Source organism: Limulus polyphemus, unplaced genomic scaffold, assembly GCF_000517525.1.
Source record: "Limulus polyphemus unplaced genomic scaffold, Limulus_polyphemus-2.1.2 Scaffold774, whole genome shotgun sequence".
In the NCBI taxonomy this organism is placed as follows: Eukaryota; Metazoa; Arthropoda; class Merostomata; order Xiphosura; family Limulidae; genus Limulus; species Limulus polyphemus.
Genome location: NW_013666384.1, coordinates 131,706 through 156,319, shown reverse-complemented (window position 1 = coordinate 156,319; position 24,614 = coordinate 131,706). Strand labels below are relative to the sequence as shown.

Genomic DNA, 24,614 nt, shown 5'->3' with positions numbered 1-24,614 from the left:
ATTAAACTTACGTTACATTATTAGTATTATTCTTCCTTAAATTTCTCTCTATATATTGGTTTGATTTCCTATATATTGAGATGCATTATTATTTTCTCTATTTCCTACCGTCTTTTGCCGTTATTTAGTTTTAACTTTATTTCTATATATTTCATCACACTCATTAAACATAACCTTTTATTTTCTTGAAGAATAATAATCAACTATTCGAAAGAGTTCGAGTTTTGGGTCTCGTTTTGAAAATATTACAACTTTTGTAGGTGATCCTGTGTGCTAACTACTTAATCTGGATTTCTAATTTTGTTGGAACTTTATGTTCACATCGCTCCTTCTTCTTTCTTTCTTCATTTCTGGATGCAATTTCTCATTTTTCAGTATCAAATTGGATTGAATTATTGCAGCTTTATTACCAGTGTGAGACAACATACTCCAAGGCTTCCCATCAACAAACCCGCGATCTAGTTGGGCTGAAAGACTCATCACCGGCTATCAATTCCTCACAGCCTCGGTTGTAATGATCAGGTTTCCTACATCCATAACAATTCACTTTTTTGGTGTCTTTTGGGAGGAGTTCTTATTCCCTACAAGCTTTTCTCTGCAAGTCTTAGCGATATGTGCTTTAGAGGTACACTTGATGCACCTATTATCTTCTAGTTCATTTCCTCCATTCTGTGTAACTAATTGTCTAAACAATGCAATGCGTCGTTTCATTATTAGAGCATTCACCAATTACTACCCATGTATCAAACAACGTTGTCTTGTTTCGTTAGTAGAGCGTTCCAACGTCGTCCACTACTTTTTCCAGGCGTAGTGTCTAACAATTACAACCAACATTTTTGAAACAACATTATCTTGTTTGTTTACTAGTGTTAACCCTTTCTGCCCAGGCAACCTTTACTGCGAATGTCACGAGGGTTTTAGTGAGTTACATTCAAAATTTTATTAAACTACTTTTTTTATGTTATACCATTAAGTATAACATAAAATCGTTGCTAATAATCCGTATTTTAATGGTTTATAAGTTTTAAGTTCTTAATTTTATAAATCGATATTTTAAAGATATCCTGAATTTCCCCTAATGTGAGAAATGTGACATTTTTTTCTCTACATTATTCGCCACCTCTCCAATAAGTACGAGAAGTAATGTAAATTACTCACTATGATAACATCATCTCTCTGACAAAGCATACCTTTATTAGTCTTCAATCTTTTTTGCTTACAAGCTTCGTTCTCACGGGAAAATATATCACGTGGTCGGTCAATTTGACCGAGCCTGTGTCATACAAACCTTACAACCACTACAGTACTATAAGTATTAAATATGATCAAGGTTTAGTCATTTAATGTTCTTACATCTATATTTTATATAGTACAATATAGTTAAAAAAGCCATGTCATCCACTTTAAAAAAGTTATTCAAGAGTGGACTGAAATTTTTAAGGACCACATCCCCCCATAATACATGTAAAGATTGTGTTGCTTAGCGTCGTTTCAGACGTACCTCACACTTTCTAGGAACGCATCACGACGTATAATGGGGACTCCTGTACTTTTAGTTCTTTTAGACTATCGCCAGTGGAAGTTGATGTTTCAATATTATTCGATCTGACGATCCTATAACTTCGAGACGATGTATTTAATTGTTTATCTGGATGTTAGTTTCATCACTAGCTACAAAGCTTCCTTTAAGGGTGTACACCAATTTTGCTTCAACCTAATTCTCATATTCTTGTCTGCTTTGGCATCTATAAATTGGCCGTGTGTCAATGAATTCATCAATCTACAAAAGTATTTTGGTAAGATAAATTAGCAAGCCTCTACAAGTCTTCTGCAAGTTCAACCAAGGTCTCTTCTTTTCTTCATACCTTGTTCTGGAACCTTGCTCTGGATACTTCTTTCTGGTTTGACATTATGCACCTGCTGGATCAGGTAGCTACTAATGCTAGTTAGTTGTTATGGCTCTCAGCTGGAAGTTTACTAAATGTTGTTAAAGTTTGTCCTTTTTAATTGGGCAGCGAGATGGAGATTATTATTTCAAAAAAGTCTGGTATGACTCCCATGGTACCTTAAAATAAATATTCCATTGGTTTTTCGATTTGCCAATGCTGAATTGGTCAACTAAACTCTGTAACTTGATTTAGTGAAGTCGTGGCCAGAGCAGTCCAGGAAGATCCTTCAGTAACAGGTGGTACAGTAGTAATGGTAATAGGTGTATACTAACTAAGTTTTTCTGTTCTGTGTTTTGTAGCAGATGACATTCCAGGCCGGGACCCCTGAGCCTATGCAGATTGACGTGTGGCTGGTTTATTTTTTGCATTTAATAATTATTTTTCAATATGTTTTATTCTGTCACAGATGTCTTTATCTGCCTTAATGATGCTCTTTTCTACCCCGTTGATGACTTACTTTACTTATGTCTTTTTGTACATCATCAATTTTATTATCACAGCCTTTCTGCATTTCTTTAATCTTCAGATATGTTGCTGTAATCCCTTTGTACGCCCCTATAGCTTCGTCAATCTTGTCTTCAATCAGACTAATTTTTAATTTTAATTCTTCTTCAAATAATAGTTCTCTTTTTTCAACTTCCCCAATAAATTCCTGTCACATTCTTTTAAATCTTTGTCTCAATCTTCCTCGTCTTCTATTAATTTTTTCTTCTTTCTTCTAATATTCTGTCCCATTCTTCTGGCCTTCCTCAAATATCCTATCTCTTTCTGTTTGCTCTTTTTTCCATTGTTTCCTATCTCACTCTGTGCCCTTATGGTCATTTTGAATGAAAGTTGAAGCTTAGTTAATTTTCACCAAAATAATCCCTATCTGAAACCAGTGTTTTAAATTTTTGTTGCTGGCAGGTTCTTTTAATATCAGATGAAAATAATTAAAAGACCAGTCAGTGTAAACGAGAGCAAATTAATTTATTTCTTCCTTAACATTTTTACAAACTATACACGGTTGGAGGCTTCATGACTGAAACACACTTATTGATTCACTATACTAGCTAAAAAATAGCTCACTATATTTTAAACTATATTCTATCATCTGTGAAGAACGAATTTACTATAAAATTTGACCTCAAAATCTTTTAGAACTTTTTAGGTTTTTAGGCTCATTTTATTAGACCTTTCAATATTCATGGCCTGGTGGTTAGGACACTTTTGCAATCTATGGTTCACGGGTTCGAATGTAGTTACTGGATATGCTTGCCCTTTCAACCAGGGAGATGTTATAATTTGACAGTCAATCATTCTGTTTGTTGGTAAAGAGTAGCCGAAGAGTTGGCAGTGGGTGGTATTGACTATCTGCCTTCCCTCTACTATATCACTGATAAATTAATGACAGCTAGCACAGATTTCTCTTGAGGAGCTTTGCACGAAATTCAACAACAACAAAAAAACCTTTCGAGCTTAACTTTATCAGACGAACCTTAGCTTTCCCTAGCGATCAAAGAAATTGCAACCTTAAAAATATAGCTCAGAATACTATCTATAAAGAATAAAATTCTGAATTTCGTTTCAGGTATTTTACGAGAAGAATAAATGGTTCTAGCTTGAGCTGAGGTTGATTCATTGATGTCAAATGATAATTTCTACTGGGGTTTGAGCTTGTTGATTACAATTTAAGGGTAGAACTCCGCGTCATTATACGAAATTCTGTTATAACTAAATTTGTATTTGTAAATAGTATTAAGTTCCACACCATATATATTACGATAAAACATTAAATTTTTTTAAATAAAATAATTTTGTATGCACGTAATTACAATTCAAATGCCCTGAGGGTCACCTGAAATTTGTTACAATTGCCACTAGATGACAGACATTACATGATCATCTTGTTATCGTAATTATTAAATCTGTTTACTTTAAAACTCACTAGATGGTACGAATGTGTTTTGTTAGTAAACACAACTTTGTATTTGTCGAACTGATATAAGAAGAATGTATAAGTTTTTTTATCTTTCAACGTATTCAGTATAGAGGAAATTACTGTTTCATTGCGACTACATTTGTTTTCAGGTAGAAAAACCCAATGATAAAAAATGAAGTCATTATACAACAGTGAATATTGCAGATATGTTTCTCAGAGCACATGAAATGATAGTATCAATGAACACATAGCTAATTCGCATGTATATATCTTTATGTTGTCATTGTATTTCAATGTTCTTCTTAGTTAAGCTATACTACAGTAAAAAATTCATAACAACGTAACCACTTATTGTAATTAGACGTTTTATGAAACGTACAATTGTAGAAAATGGTTATATAATGGCAAATATAGGCTTCTAGTATTTTCATCAATGTATAAATTTATGTTCTGCAATTTTCAGTGTGTCTTATATTTACTACCATACGATTCTGTTCTTTATTAGTTGAAGAATTGTATCATTACATTTGTTAACAACGTCAAAATTAATCGAAGGCTGATGAGAATATCGCTACACTTTCTTTACATTTCCACCACACAAGTACATTCAGAAGGTTCTTGTTCTCAAGGTCAACTCCACCTTATTTCTATATAAATTTTCACTAAAGTATTTTTCAGTACATGAGACTAATTACAGAACTTCGATAATACAAAATATTGTTTAAAATATTGTATAATAAAGCAGGGTATATGAACTTTGTTTACAACATTAATAAGGATTGTACTATAAACTAATAGTGAGATAGATTTAGATGTTCCGAAAAGATTGCAGTTATAAAGAACACATTCATTTATAATCTTAGTAAACTCTGTTTTCCAGTCACTTAAACACACTAGAAAATTTATTATTCACCTAAAATTCTTATTAAATTCTTCTTAGTAGAATAAATTTACTAAAAAAATCAAGCAAACCGTTTAATTACAAAAAGGAACATGAATTAACTGCAATTCTTTTGTAAAAATATTCATACGTTTATTACTTACCTATGTTACGCCTTTGTGTTCGTTTGTTAATTTTCAGTAAAAATTCTTTCCGAAGAAACTTTAGCGATACAAGATCTTTCTTAAATAAAACTAGTTTATTCTTTCTTAATACAACTTTGCAATACACTTAATTTCCACAGTCACGCTATAACTGAAACAAACGCTATAATTCACAATGACCGATTCACGCGCTTGACTCAATTATCCGTCTCTATCTCTGTCTGCAATTCAATTCCATTGTTTGGTCTCACGTTAACCGGCGCACTTATATACAGGAACAGAGGGCGCCTAGCACATACTGGTTTATTCGTGATGTTCCCGATCCTTCGAGAATATCATGACGTGTTACCAGGGTCACGTGACTACCGCTGTCGTAACACCTATTTAAATGTTTTCGAATTAATGAAATCAGAATTTTATTCCATAAAAGTGAAACGTTTTTAGATTGCTTTGAATGTGTAATAATATTTTCTTTATATAAATTAAGTAATCAACCCACTTCCCATTACACCACTAGATATTACTAACGGATTAGACAGAAAATCCAGAGTCGTTTTTCCATTTGCCTTCTTCTTTTGCCCCCCAGTGGTACAGCGGTATGTCTGCGGACTTACAACGCCAGAATCTGCGTTTCGATACCCATGGTGGACAGAGCACAGATAGCCCATTGTGTAGCTTTATGCTTAATTATAAACAAACAAACTTCTTTTTCCACGTCATCTATTCGCTGATGTTTTTAGTTTTAAAGAGATAATATCTCATTAGAACTAATCTTGAGTATGCTTAACTAATTTTAATTTTAGCATCACCCATAGATACTAACAAATTTAACAATATCAAGGGTCCAAAAGTCCAGAGGCTTGGTCATCATATCACTTGCCCACTTCTTTCGTCTGACTATGTTGGAAGGTCTTAATAAGGGCTTCCGTCTAGCTGCTTTGTAACGATAACCCAATCTGTGGAGAATCCGTTGAACAGATTTCGGGCTCATCCCACCAACTTTGGTCGCAGCGTCCGGGTCATCCTGGTCATTGGAGAGGACAAAAAGGCTGTCAAGAGGAGCATCAAAATGGATCCCAGATTAACGACTGCAGAAGTTTAGTTGTTTGCTTGCTGTGTTTCCTGAACTGCACGATGATTCTCTTGACTGTCGAAAGTGGGATTCCCAAATTCTGCGAAATTTGCCGTTGACTTATTCCACCATCTGCTTGACCAACTATCCTTCCTCTAACAAAATCTGACAATCCAAGAGAACCTTGAGTTCTAGGCAGGTTGTAGCACAAGATAATTAGTGTGCGGATCATTTTCATTTATATAGTGCTCTGTGAACACAAATTAGTTAGCATAAATCAGTTAAATGATGAAAAATTGTGTGTCTATTTACTTGTGACCACTCAGTGTACATGTATGTATACATATGTTAGAAATACAGATACCCAAATATTGAAAAAATTCAGTGCTTTACCTATATATGTATTAACAAGCTGTTAGTAAGACTCTACAGTATTATATTTTTTCACTGGCACATGTTATGACATAACACTCAAATATTAAATCCCTTGTGGTATCAGAGATCAAACTTTACTTTTCTAATTAAATTTCAGTTAGAAATTGAGAATGTTACTTTTGTTGCAATAGCTCACCTTTACCATGGAACCAAAACCACATGGAACTTATACCTGTATGTTGTATTCAAATGCAATAAGTTCTGTAGTTCATTGTTTTATCAGTATACAGCCAACATATAATTAGCTTTTTCCAAATTTCACTGTAATAGGAAAATAAACTGTCATGGAAATATTGTTATGTGAATTGGTTTTGCTACATACTGAAAGGCTAGTTTTTGCAGCAAAGAGACCCCAAAAATTTGTCTTTTGCTACTTGCTGTTCTGACTTCCTGGCATTCATACTTGCAACTTTTCTTTTCTTGACATTTGAGTTGGCAAAAAACATCTGTTGAATATTTCTGAGGTTCTTACTTAATGCACATTATTTCTATCAACAGTTATTCCAAAGAAATTTTAACAGAATTTTTCAATCAAGCATGCTTTTTTTGTATATTTCCTTTTAATATACATTTGAGTATCATAATGATAGTTCTTTTAACTACACTTACTAGTTTCAGTACCACTGGAGGTGTACCACATTTAACCAGTTCTTCAGTAAATATTTTTAAGTTAAAGATAATCAAAGTATACTTGCTTGCTTGTTTTTTTTTTAGTGGGCTTTCTGGTGTGTCCACTATGGGAAATTAATCCCCGATCAAAATATAATGTATATTTGAAATTAACTTAGTAAATAAATATATTTTTTCTTTAATACTACCTTATCAACCAATTCTTATAAAAAATAAAGCCAAGCCTTATTCTACACTTAATTTACATGTTGTACTTTTAATATTTTTCGTAAATAAAGAAGCATTTGTTACTGGAAAACCATGTATAGAGGACTGAATACATTATATTAAAATTACTTTGACCTTCAGCCAGCAAGTCATAGTTGACATAAAGTCACAGTGGAACAGAATGTATCACAACTATATGTTGATATATCTTGGTATTTCATAGGTAGCGCGATACTATCAAAAACTGATCACTTTTGGGAAGGGTATGTAACAGGCCTTCCTTACCAATGCAAACTATTCATATGCTCAGGTCATAAATATGTTTAGATTGGGGATTTAGGATTTTTAAGACAGGGACATCACTTGTACTTAATGCCATTGTAAAACAAAGGAATATGGATCAACTTTTGGCATCAGCATCATCTAGTCACACCCCATCCATGTTAAACTAAGTGATATGTCTTGTAACAATTGAGAATCCATTTAGTGGCAGAGACCACACACTTGTCTCAAGCAAACAGCTCACAACATAATCCTGAAGAATCTGCAACAGCAACAAATGTTACGTGTAGACAAGTTGTTTCCACAGTATATATCCATCTAACAATCACATAAATCAAGCAGCTGGAGAATGAAATGGGTAATCATGCTATTTTATAAGAAGGCATACTGGTCAAGTTGATGGATTTAATACCTACAGATTTCTGTTTGATTGAATCATTGAAACAGACACTGGAAAACAATTGTCCTTGTACACTAGATGGATTAATGAAAATGTTCTGGAGGAGCAATAAATCTGTAATTAAAAGTTTTATTTCAAAGGTCATCTGACAATGTATACAAGTAAATGTGTATAACAACATTTAAAAATACTTGAAAGCATGTGAGAGAAAATTAAAAAGTAATATACATAAATATATGTATTATTGAGTTTTAAAATAAAAATCCAAAAATGAGAATTAAGTAAAAGATAATGAATAAAAATAAAAGCAACTGAAAGTTTAGTTGACACATTATAAGTCATATATCTATAAAAAATAAAATAAAATGATGAAAAACAATAAATTAAGGAAACTTTAAAAAGAAGTTAAAAACTAAAGGATAGAAACATTATAAAATGCTAAAATATTCATTTAAACCAATGGGGTGCATAAATCCCAGGTGAAAAATTATTTTGTTTTCTTGTAGTTTGCAGTTATATCCATTCATAGGAGCTTTTCTCAAAACAAGTATCTTAAAATGTTGATAGGTATGGTTGTAGAAATTAAAGTGTTGAGCTATTGGTTTACCTACATTATAATTTGCCTCTGATATGTTTTATGGTACATCCTGCTAATAATATACTGGTTTCTCCTATATATAATTTTCCACATGTGCATGCATTAGAATATATGATGCATTTTGATGTGCACTTATATTAATTTGTAATGTAAAAACTCAGCTTTGGACCCTGCAAGGGTGTTCTTGGGTCAATGTAAGCACATGTGTCGCAGCACCTTCTACTACAAGAATACCTACATACAGTAATATTTTTGTTTGTGGAGGTGGGTTTTTGAAGGTTGCTGTAAACTAAGGAGTTTCCAGTATTAGTATTTGGATGGTAGGAAACTAAGTGTAGGATTTTGGAAATACAGGTTTAGAGGTTTCAGATTTCTGCAAAATGTGAAAATTATTTAGAATAATGTCTTTAACCTGGTTGTTGGTTGGGTGATACCTAAGAACAACAGGTGGTCTGGCACAGAACTGCTTAGGATTTATTTCTGTGAGAGACGAAGAGGAGTTGTAGCCTTGACTTACAACAGTAGTACAAGCTTTTTTTCAGGATATTTTGGGGGTAGCCACAAACATGGAAGTAAAACTCCAATTCTGTGATGCATGCAGGTTCACTATACAGTTTCTGTAAACTAATGAATTGGGATTTGGGGAAGTTATTTTTCACATGTATTGGATGGCTAGAATTAAAATATAAATAGTTTTGGTGATTTGTGAATTTATAATGAATGCAGATCATGATTTTATTGGAAGTTATAGAAATAATAAAATCTAGAAATGGAAGTGACAAATCAGAAATGTTATGCATGTAGGTCAGTGAAGGATGGAAGTTATTTATCCGAAAATAATTATTTCTAGTTCATATAAACTGCCTGTGAAGATTCCAACATCATCATCAATATATCTCTTGTAAAGTGATTGGAACTTGTTTGGACACATCATTCTGATTTAGAAGTTTCTTATCTTTTTATTATAGAGGACAAGAGCAATAGAGAAGAGAAGAATGGGCTGCTTTTGATTATGTATGGTTGGGGAACATAATTCTTTTACTTATTTATCCTTTTTTCCAATTTATTTCCCCTTTCATATCTTATACATTATTTTATTGCTATTAGTATTTTGAATTATTTATGTTTTCTTGTGGTTGGCTTGCTTGTTCTTTATGTGATTATATTACTGGACAACTACCTTCCCATAACTGACTGCAGACAGTTAGTGTGTAGTTAGGTCTAAGACATTATGGGTTCAAGCATCTGAACCAGACCTTCCAATAATTTCAAATATGTTCACTTTTTGCTGCACAGCACATTCTTACCTGCATTGATTGAAAAGATAGACTCTCTTCAATGCCATTTTAATGCTAGTATGGAATTATATACCACTCATGACTAAAAGTATTTTTGACATTTTTTATATATATATATATTACTTTCTAATTCTCTCTCATATTGCTCAAGTATTTCTAAACATTATGATAAACATTTATTTGTTACTGCATCATCCAACTTTTGAAACAAAACTTCATTTATGGATTAACAGTTCAGCTACAAATTGTCAAAATATAGTATTAACAACAAAATTATATATTAAAAAATATGTATCTGTAATAGACACTCTGTAGTTTTTAGTGGTTTAACCTACAACGTACTTCCCATTTTTCTCTTTCAACAATCACCACACATATCTTTATACACAGCCTTACAACAGAGCCTACTGTAATGTGAATCATGCTGTAGAGTTATTGTGAAGATGCATGATCATCAAATACAGCATGACTATATGTGCAACATAGACTGTAACAATGTGGGGAGGCTCCAAAACAATTTCAATATAACATACTCAACCTCTGTAATCACCTTTATTGTCCTAAAATCTCAGTCAAAGAGGCTTGCTTACCTAGCATTACCTTAATTTGACCCATTAGTAATGACCCTAGACTACAATAGGTAGATGCATGGATACCAATTACTAAAAATCTCTTAGTACACCTCACTATTGTGTATAATTTAAAAAAAGAAAAAAATGCTGCAACATAATCATCAAGTATGATTCTTCACTTGTATATGTACAGTACTGTGCAAAAGTGTTGGGACAAAGTCAAAAATTACATTTCAACTACTTTCAAACAACAATGGAAGGTAAATCACAGGTGAAACATCAAAATTTTATTAATCTTCATATTTTGTACAACAGAAACTCAGTGTAAGTGCTTGAGTTCAGCAAACAGTTAATATTTTGTGTGTACCCTTTTGCTTTAATAACTGCAGACAGTCTTTTATGCATTGTTGCAGCATATTTAATGAAAGTGTCCTTTAGGATTTTACTCCAAATGTCTCTAATACACTCCCATAAAGTTTCTTTGGAAGCAACTTTTGATTTGTCAAGTTTTTGATCTATAAAATCCCAGGTCTGCTAAATTGGGTTGAGATTGTGGCTCTGTGGGGGCCATTGCATCATTTGAATGATTCCAGCAGCTTTTTTCTTATCTAAGTAATTTCTGCATAGGTTGAAAAAGTGTTTGGGGTCATAATCTTCTTGGTAGTAGAATCCTTTACCAATAATACACAAACCACTAGGTATACCATGACAGACCAGTATCTGATGGTACTTGCACTGGTCCATTATTCCATCTGTCTTAAAAGCAAATATCTCCTGTCACATCAAAAGAAAAACACATCCCAAACCATCACACTGCTTCTCCCATGCTTCATGGTAGGTAATATGCATTGAGGTAAGTATCTCTCACCTTTCTTCTGCTGGACATACAACCTACACTTTGAACCAAATGTTTCAAACTTGGACTCATCCATAACACCCTTTTCCAATCACTAACAGTTCAGTTTTTGTACTTTTTGAGCAAATTTCAGTCTCTTGACAATACTTGGAGATCGAAATTTGATCATTATGTTCATTCAAGCAAAACCTTTATGACATGCCCTTGGTACAAGTATATGGGAATTTTAAAGAATGATAATTATTCTCACCCTGTCTCATTCAATTGTCAACAGAGATCAGTCAAACATTACCATAGTGTTGTAATTTACATTCTGTAATGGCATGGAAGAATTAGCCCCATAAAATGGAAAGAATAACAAAATATTCTCTTGTCCTAACACTTTTGCTCAGTACTGTATATATTATAAACACAAATATACAAGCTGTGATACAATCTTCAAGTACCATAGCTACTGATAAGCTGTTACAGTAGTTTTAACTTTTCATTTATATCTACATATTAAATATAATGGCAGACATTTTGGAACATAAAGTTTATGATTTTTCTAATACAATTATACCAAAGAAAATAGAAATGTATGTAACAGAGTATCAATTCTTAGTGTCTATGGAATTAAACTTACATAAAAATGATATGGAACTTAAGATGTAAACTATAGCTTATGAACAGTTTGTACAACAAAACTTACCACAACAGGTTTTAGATAGCTAATAAACAAACAGTATCGACTTCGTTCTTCAATCATAGCTCGTCTCACAGCTTGTTTTTCAGTTTCTTCCAATAGCAAACATTTATCATTCACATCCTGCAAAGCTGAGTCCAAGGTTTGTTGGACTTCACACTTCCCCGACACTTTGGAATAAAAGGTGGTAAGTTTGAGAGAAATACACATACTGTTGTCTGCAATTGCTTACAACTATTCCTGGAACTGACTTTTGAATTGTAGGCTTGTGAAAACTGTAGATTAAATCTAGTTCCTCAAGGGTCAGTGTTTGGACCTTTGCTTTTTCTTATTTACATTAATGATAATTATAGGGACATAATTAGCAACTTAGTAAGATTTGGTGATGACATTAAACTCTTGGGTATTTCCAACACTACTAAGGACGTTGATGTACTACAGAATGAAGTGACTCAATACTGGATCTTAAATTATAGGAAGAACAAAATAAGTACATTTGATATCATAATTTATATAGACAGGAAGCCACTCAATAGCATGAATAATGATAATAATTTTACCATAGTGGTGAAAAAATCATTTGAACCATTATGGTAGTGTTCTGTTGTTAGTAGTAAAGTTAGCAGAATTTTATAATGTATTTATAGAAACACTGATTATATGTTAACAGAGGTAACTATCACTCTATACATATCACTGATTAGGTTACATTTGAAATTCTGTGTATAGTTTTGGCTTTCTTATCTGAGAAAGAACACTGTCTTATTGGAAGGTGTTCAGGGGAAGGCTACTAGGATGATTATGAGGACAGAAGGGTTATCTTATGAAAATAAGTTAAGATCCCTTAACTAATTTACTCCAATGAAAAGAAGGGTAAGCGGTAATTTTATTGGAGTTTACAAGATTATCCATTAGATTAATAGGATAAAGGCTTCTGATTTCTTTTAGCTGTATTCTGAGAACAAATGGACAAGAAATGAAAGGTTAAAATGTGGAAAATACAGGTTACAGTTCAGATAATAGTTTTATTTTTCTAACATGGTGATTAGCTTATAAAATAAGTTGCAATCAGCACTAGTGAATACCAGCACCTTACAAGAACTTAGAAAGGTGAATGGGTGATTCTTGACACAAATGGTGTGTTTAATTGTTACTTTTCTTTTTTTCTTGGGGTGGAAGTGCAGGATCAGTCTTGAGAGATAAAATGATCCCTTGTTAATAATATGTTATGTTCGAGTAAAATGAGATTATGATAAGAATTCCTCACCTTGCATCAGGTTGTTGATCATTTTTGTATAGTACTACTTATCAAAACAAGTATTACCCGTAAATCAATTTTTTTGCAATAGTATTACATCTGCAGTACAATTAACACTTTTCTTTCAACATGTTAAGTTATGTGTACTGCTTATAAATTGCATTCTACTCTACTAATAACAAGCTTGTATTTAAATTTAAGCACCTTTCTTTAATTTGACATGTTCAACCTGTACCAAAATATAAACACCTTGTACTTGGTATCCAATTTGTGCTAAGTATTACAACAAGAAATATGTAACTGTATCCTGAACAATATAGCTATTTTTTTGTATTAAATGTTAATCACCTCTTTATTTCATGTAACTAATTTGTAATACACACACACACATATAAATGGATAAATTGTATGTATAAATCATTATCCCATGAATTAAACAGGTATTTCTAGGTTTTTAAATACTTTTTATTGCACTGCTTAATACTAACTCAATATATTTTATTTTTGCAACACTTCACTAAATGTCTACCACTATTTGAAAATGTTACCTTTGCGTGCCTTCTTCTGTAACCTCAGGGTGTCTGTAGATTTCTTCTTGATCTCTTGTCTAGACCTTTTGTATTCTGTCAAACAGTCAAAAATCAGTTTCATAACATTGTCATGCAGCTCAAAACATTTCTGCCCACACTTAAAGTTCAGTTTTCATACACTATCAGGGTAAATAACTGCATTTTACCCCCAAATTAATGATCACACTTTCAAGTAAGCTTACTTGTGGTCTAACCACATGTAAACAATAAATTTAATTACTCTATTAAGTTTCATAGCTGTAGTAACTGATAATTATACCCTTCTCTGACTAATTTAGATTATATATTTCATAAGCTATATTCAAGTAATTTTTTCTACATTTTTATGAAAGTGTTCTTTATGTAGTTATAGCCATAGATATGTAATAACCCCTTTGCTTCAGTAAAGGTCACATACAGTAATAGCCATGTTATGGAAGTTTGTAGCAACTTGACCCTGTGTTTGTATCTACTACTGGGGTTTGATAAGCCCATATGAGGGGGTGACAGATACATGTACAAGTTGGTATGAGTTGTGGTTCTTTTTCTTGAAAAAGTTATTTGGTATATTCATTTACATAAATAATCTAAAGATTGTGCAATACTGTAGTAGGAACCCTTTTTCTGACATTAAAGTGATTTATTAACTCTTTTTCATGTTTTTATGTCATACAGACATTTTAGGAAAATATTTTCAAGTTCCAGGAATTAGTTGGTCATTCTGTGAAACTTAGAAGCCAGCTAGCAAATGAAAGACACACATTTATAACATGTTGTAGGAAAACAGATTTTTGGTTTCTAGCACTACTTCTGGAACAGATATGCTCTTCACATTGTAAAGAAGAAAGGAAGACACATAGGGCAGAACCAAAGAGAATACATGGCTAGGGCTAAAGGACTGTAAAAGTATATAAATAGGGTAAGTGCAGTCTGCCTGGCCACAAAACATCCAGGAGAAGTGCCTTGGGATATGATGGATTATGCCTTATGTCAAGTGTGACCCAAGGGCAAAAACAACATGGAAATGCTTTGCATCAGTTTATAAGATCAACAAGTGCTATCTGCCTGGGCAGAAAACCTCCAGTGAAAGTGCCTTGTATGAGATTGATCCTGGTATATTGTGACTGTAACAAAATATGAGATCAACAAGTGTGGTCCACCCAGGCAAAATACATCCAGAGAAAGTGCCTTGTGTTAGTTAGGGATATAGATATACCACCGGATAAGTGGCCAGTGGTCTTACAGAAACACCCCATCTCCACAGTGAGCATCAGAAAAATATGCAGTGAGAGTGCTAAAATAAAAAATCCAGTATACTTGACCAGGCAGCACCTACAACTAGGTGAGATCATGAAAGAGAATGTTAAGCAAGTGTAATAATAATAATAATAAAATTTATATATTATGTCAACTTATCCCAGTAAAAGGTGAACAGACATTTGGAGAATTGTCACAGGTGGAAGATGATTCCTGACCGAGAAAGATACAGCTAGGTCATGCAAATAATGTGCAACGAAAATATTGGGAGTTCTCCATGTACCGGCTTGAATAATCTCTTCCAAAGGACAGAGCAACTAAGGACATAGTTAAATGCCATAGTTGGTGAGAAGAAACATTAAACAGCTGATGACCTTCCACCGGCAAATCAGAATAAACTAGACGTATGAGTTGCCAAATTCAGCCAATAAGGGTAATAGGAGAAAAAACATGGGAAACAGAGGGATTCTACGGAATAAAGAGGCAAAAACAGGAACCACAAACAAAATCATTACAAGACATATAACAACAAAGGGAACGAACAGAACAAAGATGACAATCCAGATCTGAACGAGAGTATAAAAGGGAAATAGAAGGCAAGTAAATAGAAGAAAAGGCGATACAACCTTCACGAGCAGCAGATGTTTTAGGAAGGAAGGAATGATTGGGATAAATGAGAATATAAGAAGAATGGTAAAGGGTGCAGGAAACATTAATAGCATAAATATCAGATTGATGATGACTACAAGCTAGGAGGAAAAGGAAATAGGTCTTAAAAGAAAGATGGTACAAAGAACCACTTAGTAATGGTTTCAAACGGAGAACAAGCCAAGGCATGAAGAACCACATTGAGATTTCAATCTGGAAGCACAGAGATGGTATGGACGAACAAGATGAAAGGAATAGAAAAGGAGGGAAATAATAGGGGAGGAGAAGGAGTTATGAAAATGGGAGAAATAGAAGGTGTTGGACAGGGCAGCCCGATAACTAGAAACAATGGACATGGACAAACCCTGATCAAATGATCAGGTAAAGAACTGGGACAGATGAGGAACAGATGGACATAAACCATGGTGAATGGACCACTGTCTGAAGGCATACCAATGTCTCTGATACACAGACAAAGAGGAAGGTTTAATGGTATAGGTAAGCAAAGATGCTACACAAGAGGTGAGCAGAGGTGATGGACTGGCCAAAATTAATGCACGAAGATGGAGTTTGGTAACATTGAGATGAAACACGTCCGTTCATGGTTGTCAGAGGAGTGACTTGGACTGAGGAAAGGGCAGGGGTGTTACTCCAGTAAGGGCCAGAGCAAAGAAAACCATAACTGAGCAGGACAATACAAAGCCACAAGCAATACATGCCAAAGAGCGGTCTGGATGAAGGAAACTACTCTGGAGATGAGTATAATTGAAGGGTAAGCATAAAGATGAAGGCCTATCCAATCTTGACTGAATGCATCCACCCCAAAAGATAAGAGGTGTGGGTACAGGATGCCAAAAGGAAGGAAGATTGGTATTCCAGTGAGTGGCAAACACATCAAAATGCAGTGTTCCTAGGCAAAAACACACCCATTGAAAAACCTCAGGATGAAGAGACCACTCCATAGGAAGGACTTGGTTGGGATGGGACAGGCGATCTGCAACCAGATTCATAATTCCAGGAATATGACATGCCAAGATCGTTATGTTGTAGTTGTGGACCCAGTACAAGAGGTAAAGTGTTTGAAAACACAGAGACCTGGACTTGGTTCCCCCTTGTTTGGAAATATAGCTGGTGACAATGGAATTGTCAAAATGAATCATAACCAACTGCCCCTGCAAGAATGGGAGGAAATGATTGAGAGACCTACGAACCAAAAAAAGTTGCAGAAGGTTGATATGGAAATTATTCTCTTCAATGGACCACTGACCCAAAATCTCCCAAGAGTCGTGGGAAGCCCCCTACCCACCAATGAAGCATTTGTGAACAAATAAGAGTCAGGACAAAGCAGGAAAGCACAACTCTCACTGTGGTAAGAGCCCTGTCAAGCCACCAAACAATGTCGGCCCTGATCCTTGGGGGAAGGGTGATAGGGTGGCCCAAAGGAGCATGGGAGAAGTTCCACTGGTCAAGAAGCATCCACCACAGGGAATGAGAGCTTCCAGGAAGACACATCCCCAAAAGAGATAGAACTTCTTGAGCAGTAAGAGAAAGAGAAGATAGTGTTTGAGCAACTGTCCACTCCATATCCCAGAGACAAAGTGAAGAAGGCTGGGCCCAAGTAAAATAGGAATTGAAGAGAACTCCTAATTGAATAAGCTATTGTATGGGGGTTAGAATAGACTTCTCTAATTTGATGAGAAACCACACCCAGGAAGCAGGTGTGAGTGACAGACTGAGCCTGGGAAGAGGTGAGCAGAAGCCAGTCATTCATGCAATGATGAGTCTGAAGACCCAATGAATGAAGATGACGTGCTAAAGAACACACAACACAACAGAATACATAAGGAGCCGAAGCAAGACCAAACAGTAGTGCTTGGAATTGAAAGACCCCCCCCGTAGATGAACCAAAGATAACAACGTGACTCTGGAACAATGGGAATATGAAAATAAGCATCCATCACATCAGATTTGGTCACCCAAAGACCTGAAGAAATACTCACCGAAGGATAGGTAGGATTCCATGGTGTATTAGGATGTTTCCAGAAAGGTATTCAGCCAGGACAGATCAATGATAGGTCTCTAATCTCCTATCTTGTTGGGGACACCAAACAGATGGGATTAAAATCCTAGAAGAATTGTCACCACCCATTCAATAGCTCTTTTGTGAAGAAAGTCTCAAACTGACTCTTGCTATACAAGTGGACGAGGCATGATTCCAAGGAGGAGGAAAAAAACTAGGATAAAAGATAGGGGATAAGACCAGAACAGGAGGCAAAGACTCTCTGACAGAACATGTGAAGAGTTCCAAGAAGGTTGAAAACCATTGTGACCTGGTCCCCACCTGCCCTTGAAAAGACATTTAATCACCACTGATGCTGACCCCTGTAGAAATGGGAACTGGAAGAACGAGTGTATGGAAGGGAAGGCCTGGAGTAGGGTAAGGGAAGGGGAGCGGAAGAAGGGATATGGGGAATCCTAACAGGTGAAGATTGGGCAGCAACAGTAAGATGAGACAAACGAGAGGCGAGGGAGAATAAGGAGGAATGTAGCCTTGCCACATTGACCCTAGACTCTAAAGACTCAGGATGACCCCAAAGACTTTTGTAAAGAAACGGGACTTGACAAAGATCCCTCACAGGGGAAGATGCATCCCGTAATGTAATACATTATGCCCCAGCAAATCCTAACAACATAAGATCCAAGTGGTGAGAGACAGCACCGAAGCTGACAAATGGGCTATGTTGGACCACAGAAAGGTCCTGAGTTCTGTCGGGAACTGATCAGGATACTAGCAGAAAGCTTGAGATAACAACTGTAAAGAGGAAATAATATGTAAAAGGGTGGTCAAAGGAAGACAAATCCTAGAAAACTGGGACTGATTAAAATTAAATAAAAGTATCAGGATTACAGCCCCACAAAAGAAAGAAAGGATCAACACATTGTGAATCCAAATAGAGATTTGAGGGACATTGGTAAGAAAAAAAATACTAATCCAACAGCCGAGGGGGATGGGGCATACCCACACCCGACTGCAACTGATCAGCAAAAAGTTGAACATGAACAAGAACACTGGGTGAGAGAAAAAAAAATAATAATCAGGATGAGGATCATCATGGAACAAAGAAGAAGAAGAATCAAGGGCTAAAGGCAAAACATATAAAATTTGACATACCTGATCAATAAGTTGTAGGAAAGGCATGGTTGGCAAACTCTCCTGACTGTCAACATTACGTGATTGGCCAAAAAAAGTTGGGACTGGAAAAAATTGTTATTATCTGATAAAAAACTTCCCCAGAAGTGTGTTCATGGGGGAAAAGGAGAATGAACTGAAGAACTAGCAAAAGCATTCAACTCCTGTGGATTAAAGCATAAAGCTCCTCAGCCGATATCATTAACCTGGGGACTACTGACATTACCATTGTCCATATTGGTGGGAACTTCCTCATCCGCCACAGTAAAATTTGAATTCATAAGTCAACTTTGACTTCCAAAAAAAAATGTAAGAAATGTTTAACAATAAATGTGAAACATCAAAATTAACTATTAACTCAAAACTTTAAGCTGAAACTGGCAAGGAACCAAACATGAACAAGCAGGATTCACAGGAAGAACACAGTAAACATGTCTAAACACTGTAGTACCAATCATGAAAGTGAGGATTGTGCTGCAATGGTAGAGGAAGCTACCTGCACTAGTATATGTGGCACAGTATAATTAATGGAGGGTGGTCACATGATTAGCACATTTTGCTGCAATGACACAAAAATGAAGAGATATAAAAGACTGGTAAATGGTTCAAAATTTTAGCAATGCTTAGAGGGCAAATCAAAGTCAACATAGCTTTGGGTGAGTAGAGGGTAGTAGGGTAGTACCATTTTGGAATATAGTAATCATCTTGTAATCAGCAGACAAACCATCATTATTAGTAACTTACTGTTTTAGTTAAAAAAACCTTTTTATTTATTTATTTATATTTATATATATATATATATTTTAGTTTATGAATTAAATGTTCATGACAAAATTAGTGTCACAGAAATGTTTGTGCAGCACAGCTATTTGAATACCCTGTCACACAACTAGCTGGCCCAAAAGACTGGCATAAGAAAGAAACATTCCAACATACACCGGGTGCACATGGACTCTACATACCAGCAGGGAATGAAATGTCATGCTTCGTGTTATGTGTCAGCATTAATAAATATTCATTTATGCAGTTTCCAAAATAGTTGATATCAATCCCCTGGAATCGATGAGACTGTACAGGGGTGAATAAAGACCTAGAAGTCGACAGGGGGTTGAAAATGGCCACTAGGGTTAGATTGGCCTATGCAACTAACTGCCTTACACCTAGTAGCAATAGCGAGCAAATGACATTCGTACCTTTTCTCGAATCTTCCACAATGTATAAGTTCACAATCAATAAAAAATACATATTTTAAAAATAAATTTTTATTTAATTATTTGTTTTATTTTATGCTTCTTAAAAAATATTAATTTGGGGTCAATGACATATTTATAAGTTTGTCAACTCAAAAACGTTTCAGAAACCCTGATTTATGCTCTAGATAATTCAAAATACAACAACACTACTTATTTAGTGTATATTAACATTAGGTAGTATGCAAATACTACATATATTACTCTCCTGTAGTATATATGTGTTATCTGCCAATTGTTTTAATGTTTTGAAGTTCTGATTTTGGAACACAATAAATCTAGTTGAAATTTTGTACAAGTCAGCTAAGTGTTAATTTTTAGCTTGCCCAGTCAAAGAATTTATCTACTGTTTCATACGATAGTTGCATTTTGTCATACTTGACCTCTTGTATGAGGGGATACCTTTGCGACTATCATACATGGAACAGAGTTACATCTGCATTCTAGTACTTGGTTTCCGATTGGTCAGCTAATGAGAGGAGGTGTTTTGTGAATAGATTTAGAACTCAAACCAGATTAATTCTGATCCTTATGGAAAGCAGTCATTTCTGTCCCAAAAGAGCCAAAACTTGCTGGTAAAGTTTTGCCCATGTTTAACCTTTTATCCATTATTTTTGCTGATCAAATGTTACATTTACTTTACCTTTAAGTAGCTTATTTTACTTTTCAGTTCAATACATCACAATGCATTATTCCTTTCCACCTGTCTATTTTCTTCGACAAATAAAATGTCCCAATTTTATGCTTCAAACATCAATATTATTTGTTGTCTCTCTGAATCCATTTGCAACAGAAAATTAAAATTTCAGGCCAGCAGTTAGGCCGCTTGACTCGCAATCTGTGGGTTCAACACCCCATCACCAAACATGCTCATCCTCTCAGCCATGAACACATTATAATGTGACAATCAATCTCACTATTTGTGGAAAAAGAGTAGCCTAAGAGTTGGCGGTAGGGACAGCTAGTGCAGATAGTACTCGAGCAGCTTTGCATGAAATTCAAAGCAAAACAAACCAACAACTACAATTTTTCCTTCCACATAATAAAGCAAGTTTGTCCTTCAATTATCACAGATTTCTGATTCAAACAAATTTTTGGTGCCAACAAGCATGATTTAATCATAATACAACAAGTAATGTTATATGTGTATATATATATATACAATTCTTCCAGATTACTTTGCTCTTATGTTTTTTGTGACATATAATACAACAGATGTGTCTGTGTTATGATAGCAAATCTGGTAGAGTAGGGTTATCAAAGTGATATGAGGTTGAGGATGGAAGAATCTCGATAAGCTTGGAGGAGTCTCCTGTTAAACACTTAGTGTTCCCCTGCATTCTAACAAATGTTTTAAAGCTTTACACTTCAACCACCTACTAAGATAAGTTAACTGTGACCTGTTCCATTAGTTAATGCTGATAAAGTCAGCCACCCTGAGCAGGTCAGCAGAGCTCAAGGATGCAAGTGGAAAACAGCCAAGAGAGATTTAATGATCATGGATTTGCTAAGACTTATTGAGGCAGTATGTATACAACAAGCCATGGAGACTGGCATCTATTGCTGATGATATACCTTGTTGGATAACTCTTTTGGAAGCAGCCAAAAAAAAGGAGATGTAATGGATGGCCAATGTTTGTCAACCGTCTTCTGCCCATCTCCTAGAGGCATTGTTCCCATCATAATATGTACATGATTCCCCATCATGGATCACATAAGACATATTTTGAGTAATCCTGGAGCTCTCTTGTTAGAAGAGGAAGAATATTGATGGGACAAAATATTTTCATAACAGGAATGTTACAACTTTAACTTACACTCCTGAATGAGTTTTTCTAACCAGTCAGAATTATTTTGACTCTGCTTTTTCAATCCTGATGTCGTCTATTTAGGATCAAGTTCTTAGCCCTTCTGGTTATTTTCATGTTTTCAATCTGCCAGATGGAGTTCAGTATGCTTTGTTTTGCAAAAAACTATACTGAATATGGACAATGGAAGGAACTAATAGTGAGACTTTCATATTTGACTTTTCAGATATTGCCAAGTTTCTAGCATTGCCTACCACATCTGAGGCTGGTCTTACTTTCATGTCTAACGTGCAGGCTCTGGAGTCTACAACTGTAGCATTAGCTCTCTAGGCTGAAAAACACTGGAAAATGCCACCTGCTATCTCACCAATAGTAGTCGTTAACTAATTTAACAACTTCCAGGTCTAAGCAAGATATTTACAGTTAGTGTGATCTTTGTCAATGTTTCAACAATTACTTTATTTAAAGGTACTACTTGTCAACTTTGTTACAAGTATTAGGTTTAAACATTATGCTTACTTTAAAGGACAGTCCTTGTAGTCTTTCTGAACTTTGTAAAATATATTACTAACTTATCTTTAGTGTAGTCTTTGACAACACTGCAAAAATTACGTTTAAGAATATATTTACCTTTAATGTTTGTGGTTATTCTTAAGTATGTGTAAAAATAACCAGGTTTAAGCATAATATATATTATTGGTGTGACCCTTAACAATTTTTTGACAATTATGAGGTTTAAGAATGTCACAATTATTATACCTTTAGTGTATTCCTTTCAACTCTGTAACAGTTACAGTTATAAAAATTACACTTACTTTAATGTCATCATTGCCAACTTTGTACAAATTACCAGATTTAAATGTTACATTTATATTTAGCATGGTTCTTTTGAACTATGAAACACTTGTTAGGTTGAAACATCATATTCACCACTGGGTACCATTTGTAGCAGCATACTTACCTTTAGTATGTTCCTTGTCAAGTTGTGTAGCTGTTTTCTTCCATTCTTCCAATTTGTTTTGAAGAGGTATAACCAAACAGTCCATGAGTGCACTATAAAACACAAACATCTGAAATTTATACTATTATATTACACAGTCAAACTGAATTACGAGAGACTTTGATAATCAAGTAACTCTTTGTGAACCAAAATTTCAGAGTCAGTCTCTATCAGTTAATTAGATAGGCTAAAGTCATCAACTGCTATGAGATCAATTTATTTGTGCATGAACTAGATAACATGGCTGACAGAAATTAATAGTAAGCACAGTGAAAATCCTGACCCAAGTTACCAGTTTTGTTAAGTAGAAAAAGGAAAACTTGGTTATTTTTTTGCTGAGTTGTTACACTTTGATACCTTTTATATTTCAAATATATAACCAACTGCATATAAATACTTTTAGTAGCTACACAGCTAGATTTAAATAGTAGTGGTGTGGTATCTCGAGGATTTCTGGCAAAGCAGAGGCCATGAAAACAGGAAATTCGAAGATCTCATATGCAGGGGTGTTTCCCAATGGTTGTGATGGCTGGGCCATAAAGAATGAGACAGGACACACAGACTTATGCAAGGAATCAATTCTTAATTACAATCTTGACAGTTTACAGAAAAACAAACAACCAAGTACTATTACACAACTAAGGTCCAGTGAATGTGCATTTATTTGACAAAGAGTGACAAAGGCTAGCATTTAAAAATAAAAATAAATTACAAACAGTGTGTCCCCAAATTAAAATGTAACACAATAAGTTAACTCTTAATTCAACTTCACTAACTAACAAGAATGAGCTGTACTTTATACACAAACCTTTGTTCCAATATCCTGTGGGGCAAATTATACACTATTAGCAAATGGCAAACCTAAACAAATACTTAATTAAATTATTGGTGAAAGCCAAACAGCACCTGCACAAATGAAAGTTAACTTTAAAGTTACAAGAGAACTTGAAGCGTTCTTGGCACGTAAAACTATGCAAAAATATACAAACCTCTTATTGACAACTGAAAGTGAGAACTTTACTAAGATTGAACACATAGAAGAGAAAGTTACAAAACACTACATGAAAATCTGCTTTCTCCCATGCTCCAACACTGTTTTAGATGTTAAAATAAACCCTTGAGTTTCTGACATAAAAAAACAGTGATTGATGCCTGATACATCAGTTGGCTGTGGAGATAACAAGTGAGTCCATCCATAACTACTGCCTGATTGGTCAACCAGAATTGCTTGGTGTGCTATATGAACAGCATATTTTTATTCCTGTAAGAGAATCAGACAAGAAGGTGCCTAATCTCCACTTGACCCAATTTGCCCTATGAAAAAATGAAAGTTGGTAACCCTCTTGAGCATTGCCACATTCCAATTTTAGGAATTATAGTGAAAAAGAAAGGAAATTTAACAACTTAATTTTAAACTAAAAGGAGTGAAGAAAATGCAGTAAAGTTTGATACTGCAGTAGTATTTGAAACATTACTCATATAAATCACACCACATCTGTACACACGTTCTACTCCACATTTTAACTCTTTCAACCAAGGCTCAGTCTCTGGGATCGACCTCATAAGCATTTTGTGCTTGTTATAGTTTTCATGCTATAACTTAAATTAGTAAGCGAATGTTAATGAAATTTGTAAGTTTATCAGTAAACATTACAATGTTTTCATACACAAAATATATATATTTT

At 34.6% G+C, this 24,614-nt stretch overlaps 1 protein-coding gene across 2 annotated transcripts in view; it reads right to left on the bottom strand.

Moving 5' to 3' along the window:
• Window positions 1-24,614, bottom strand: part of LOC106460458 (mucin-4-like) — a 174,739-nt gene that overhangs the window by 74,895 nt on the left and 75,230 nt on the right. For both annotated transcript variants that reach the window (XM_022387178.1, XM_022387177.1), the window contains 3 exons: window positions 22,891-22,982; window positions 13,756-13,830; window positions 11,956-12,119 (listed from right to left, as the gene is read on the bottom strand). In XM_022387178.1, the coding sequence (XP_022242886.1) occupies window positions 11,956-12,119; window positions 13,756-13,830; window positions 22,891-22,982 (331 nt within the window). The remainder of the gene's footprint in view (window positions 1-11,955; window positions 12,120-13,755; window positions 13,831-22,890; window positions 22,983-24,614) is intronic.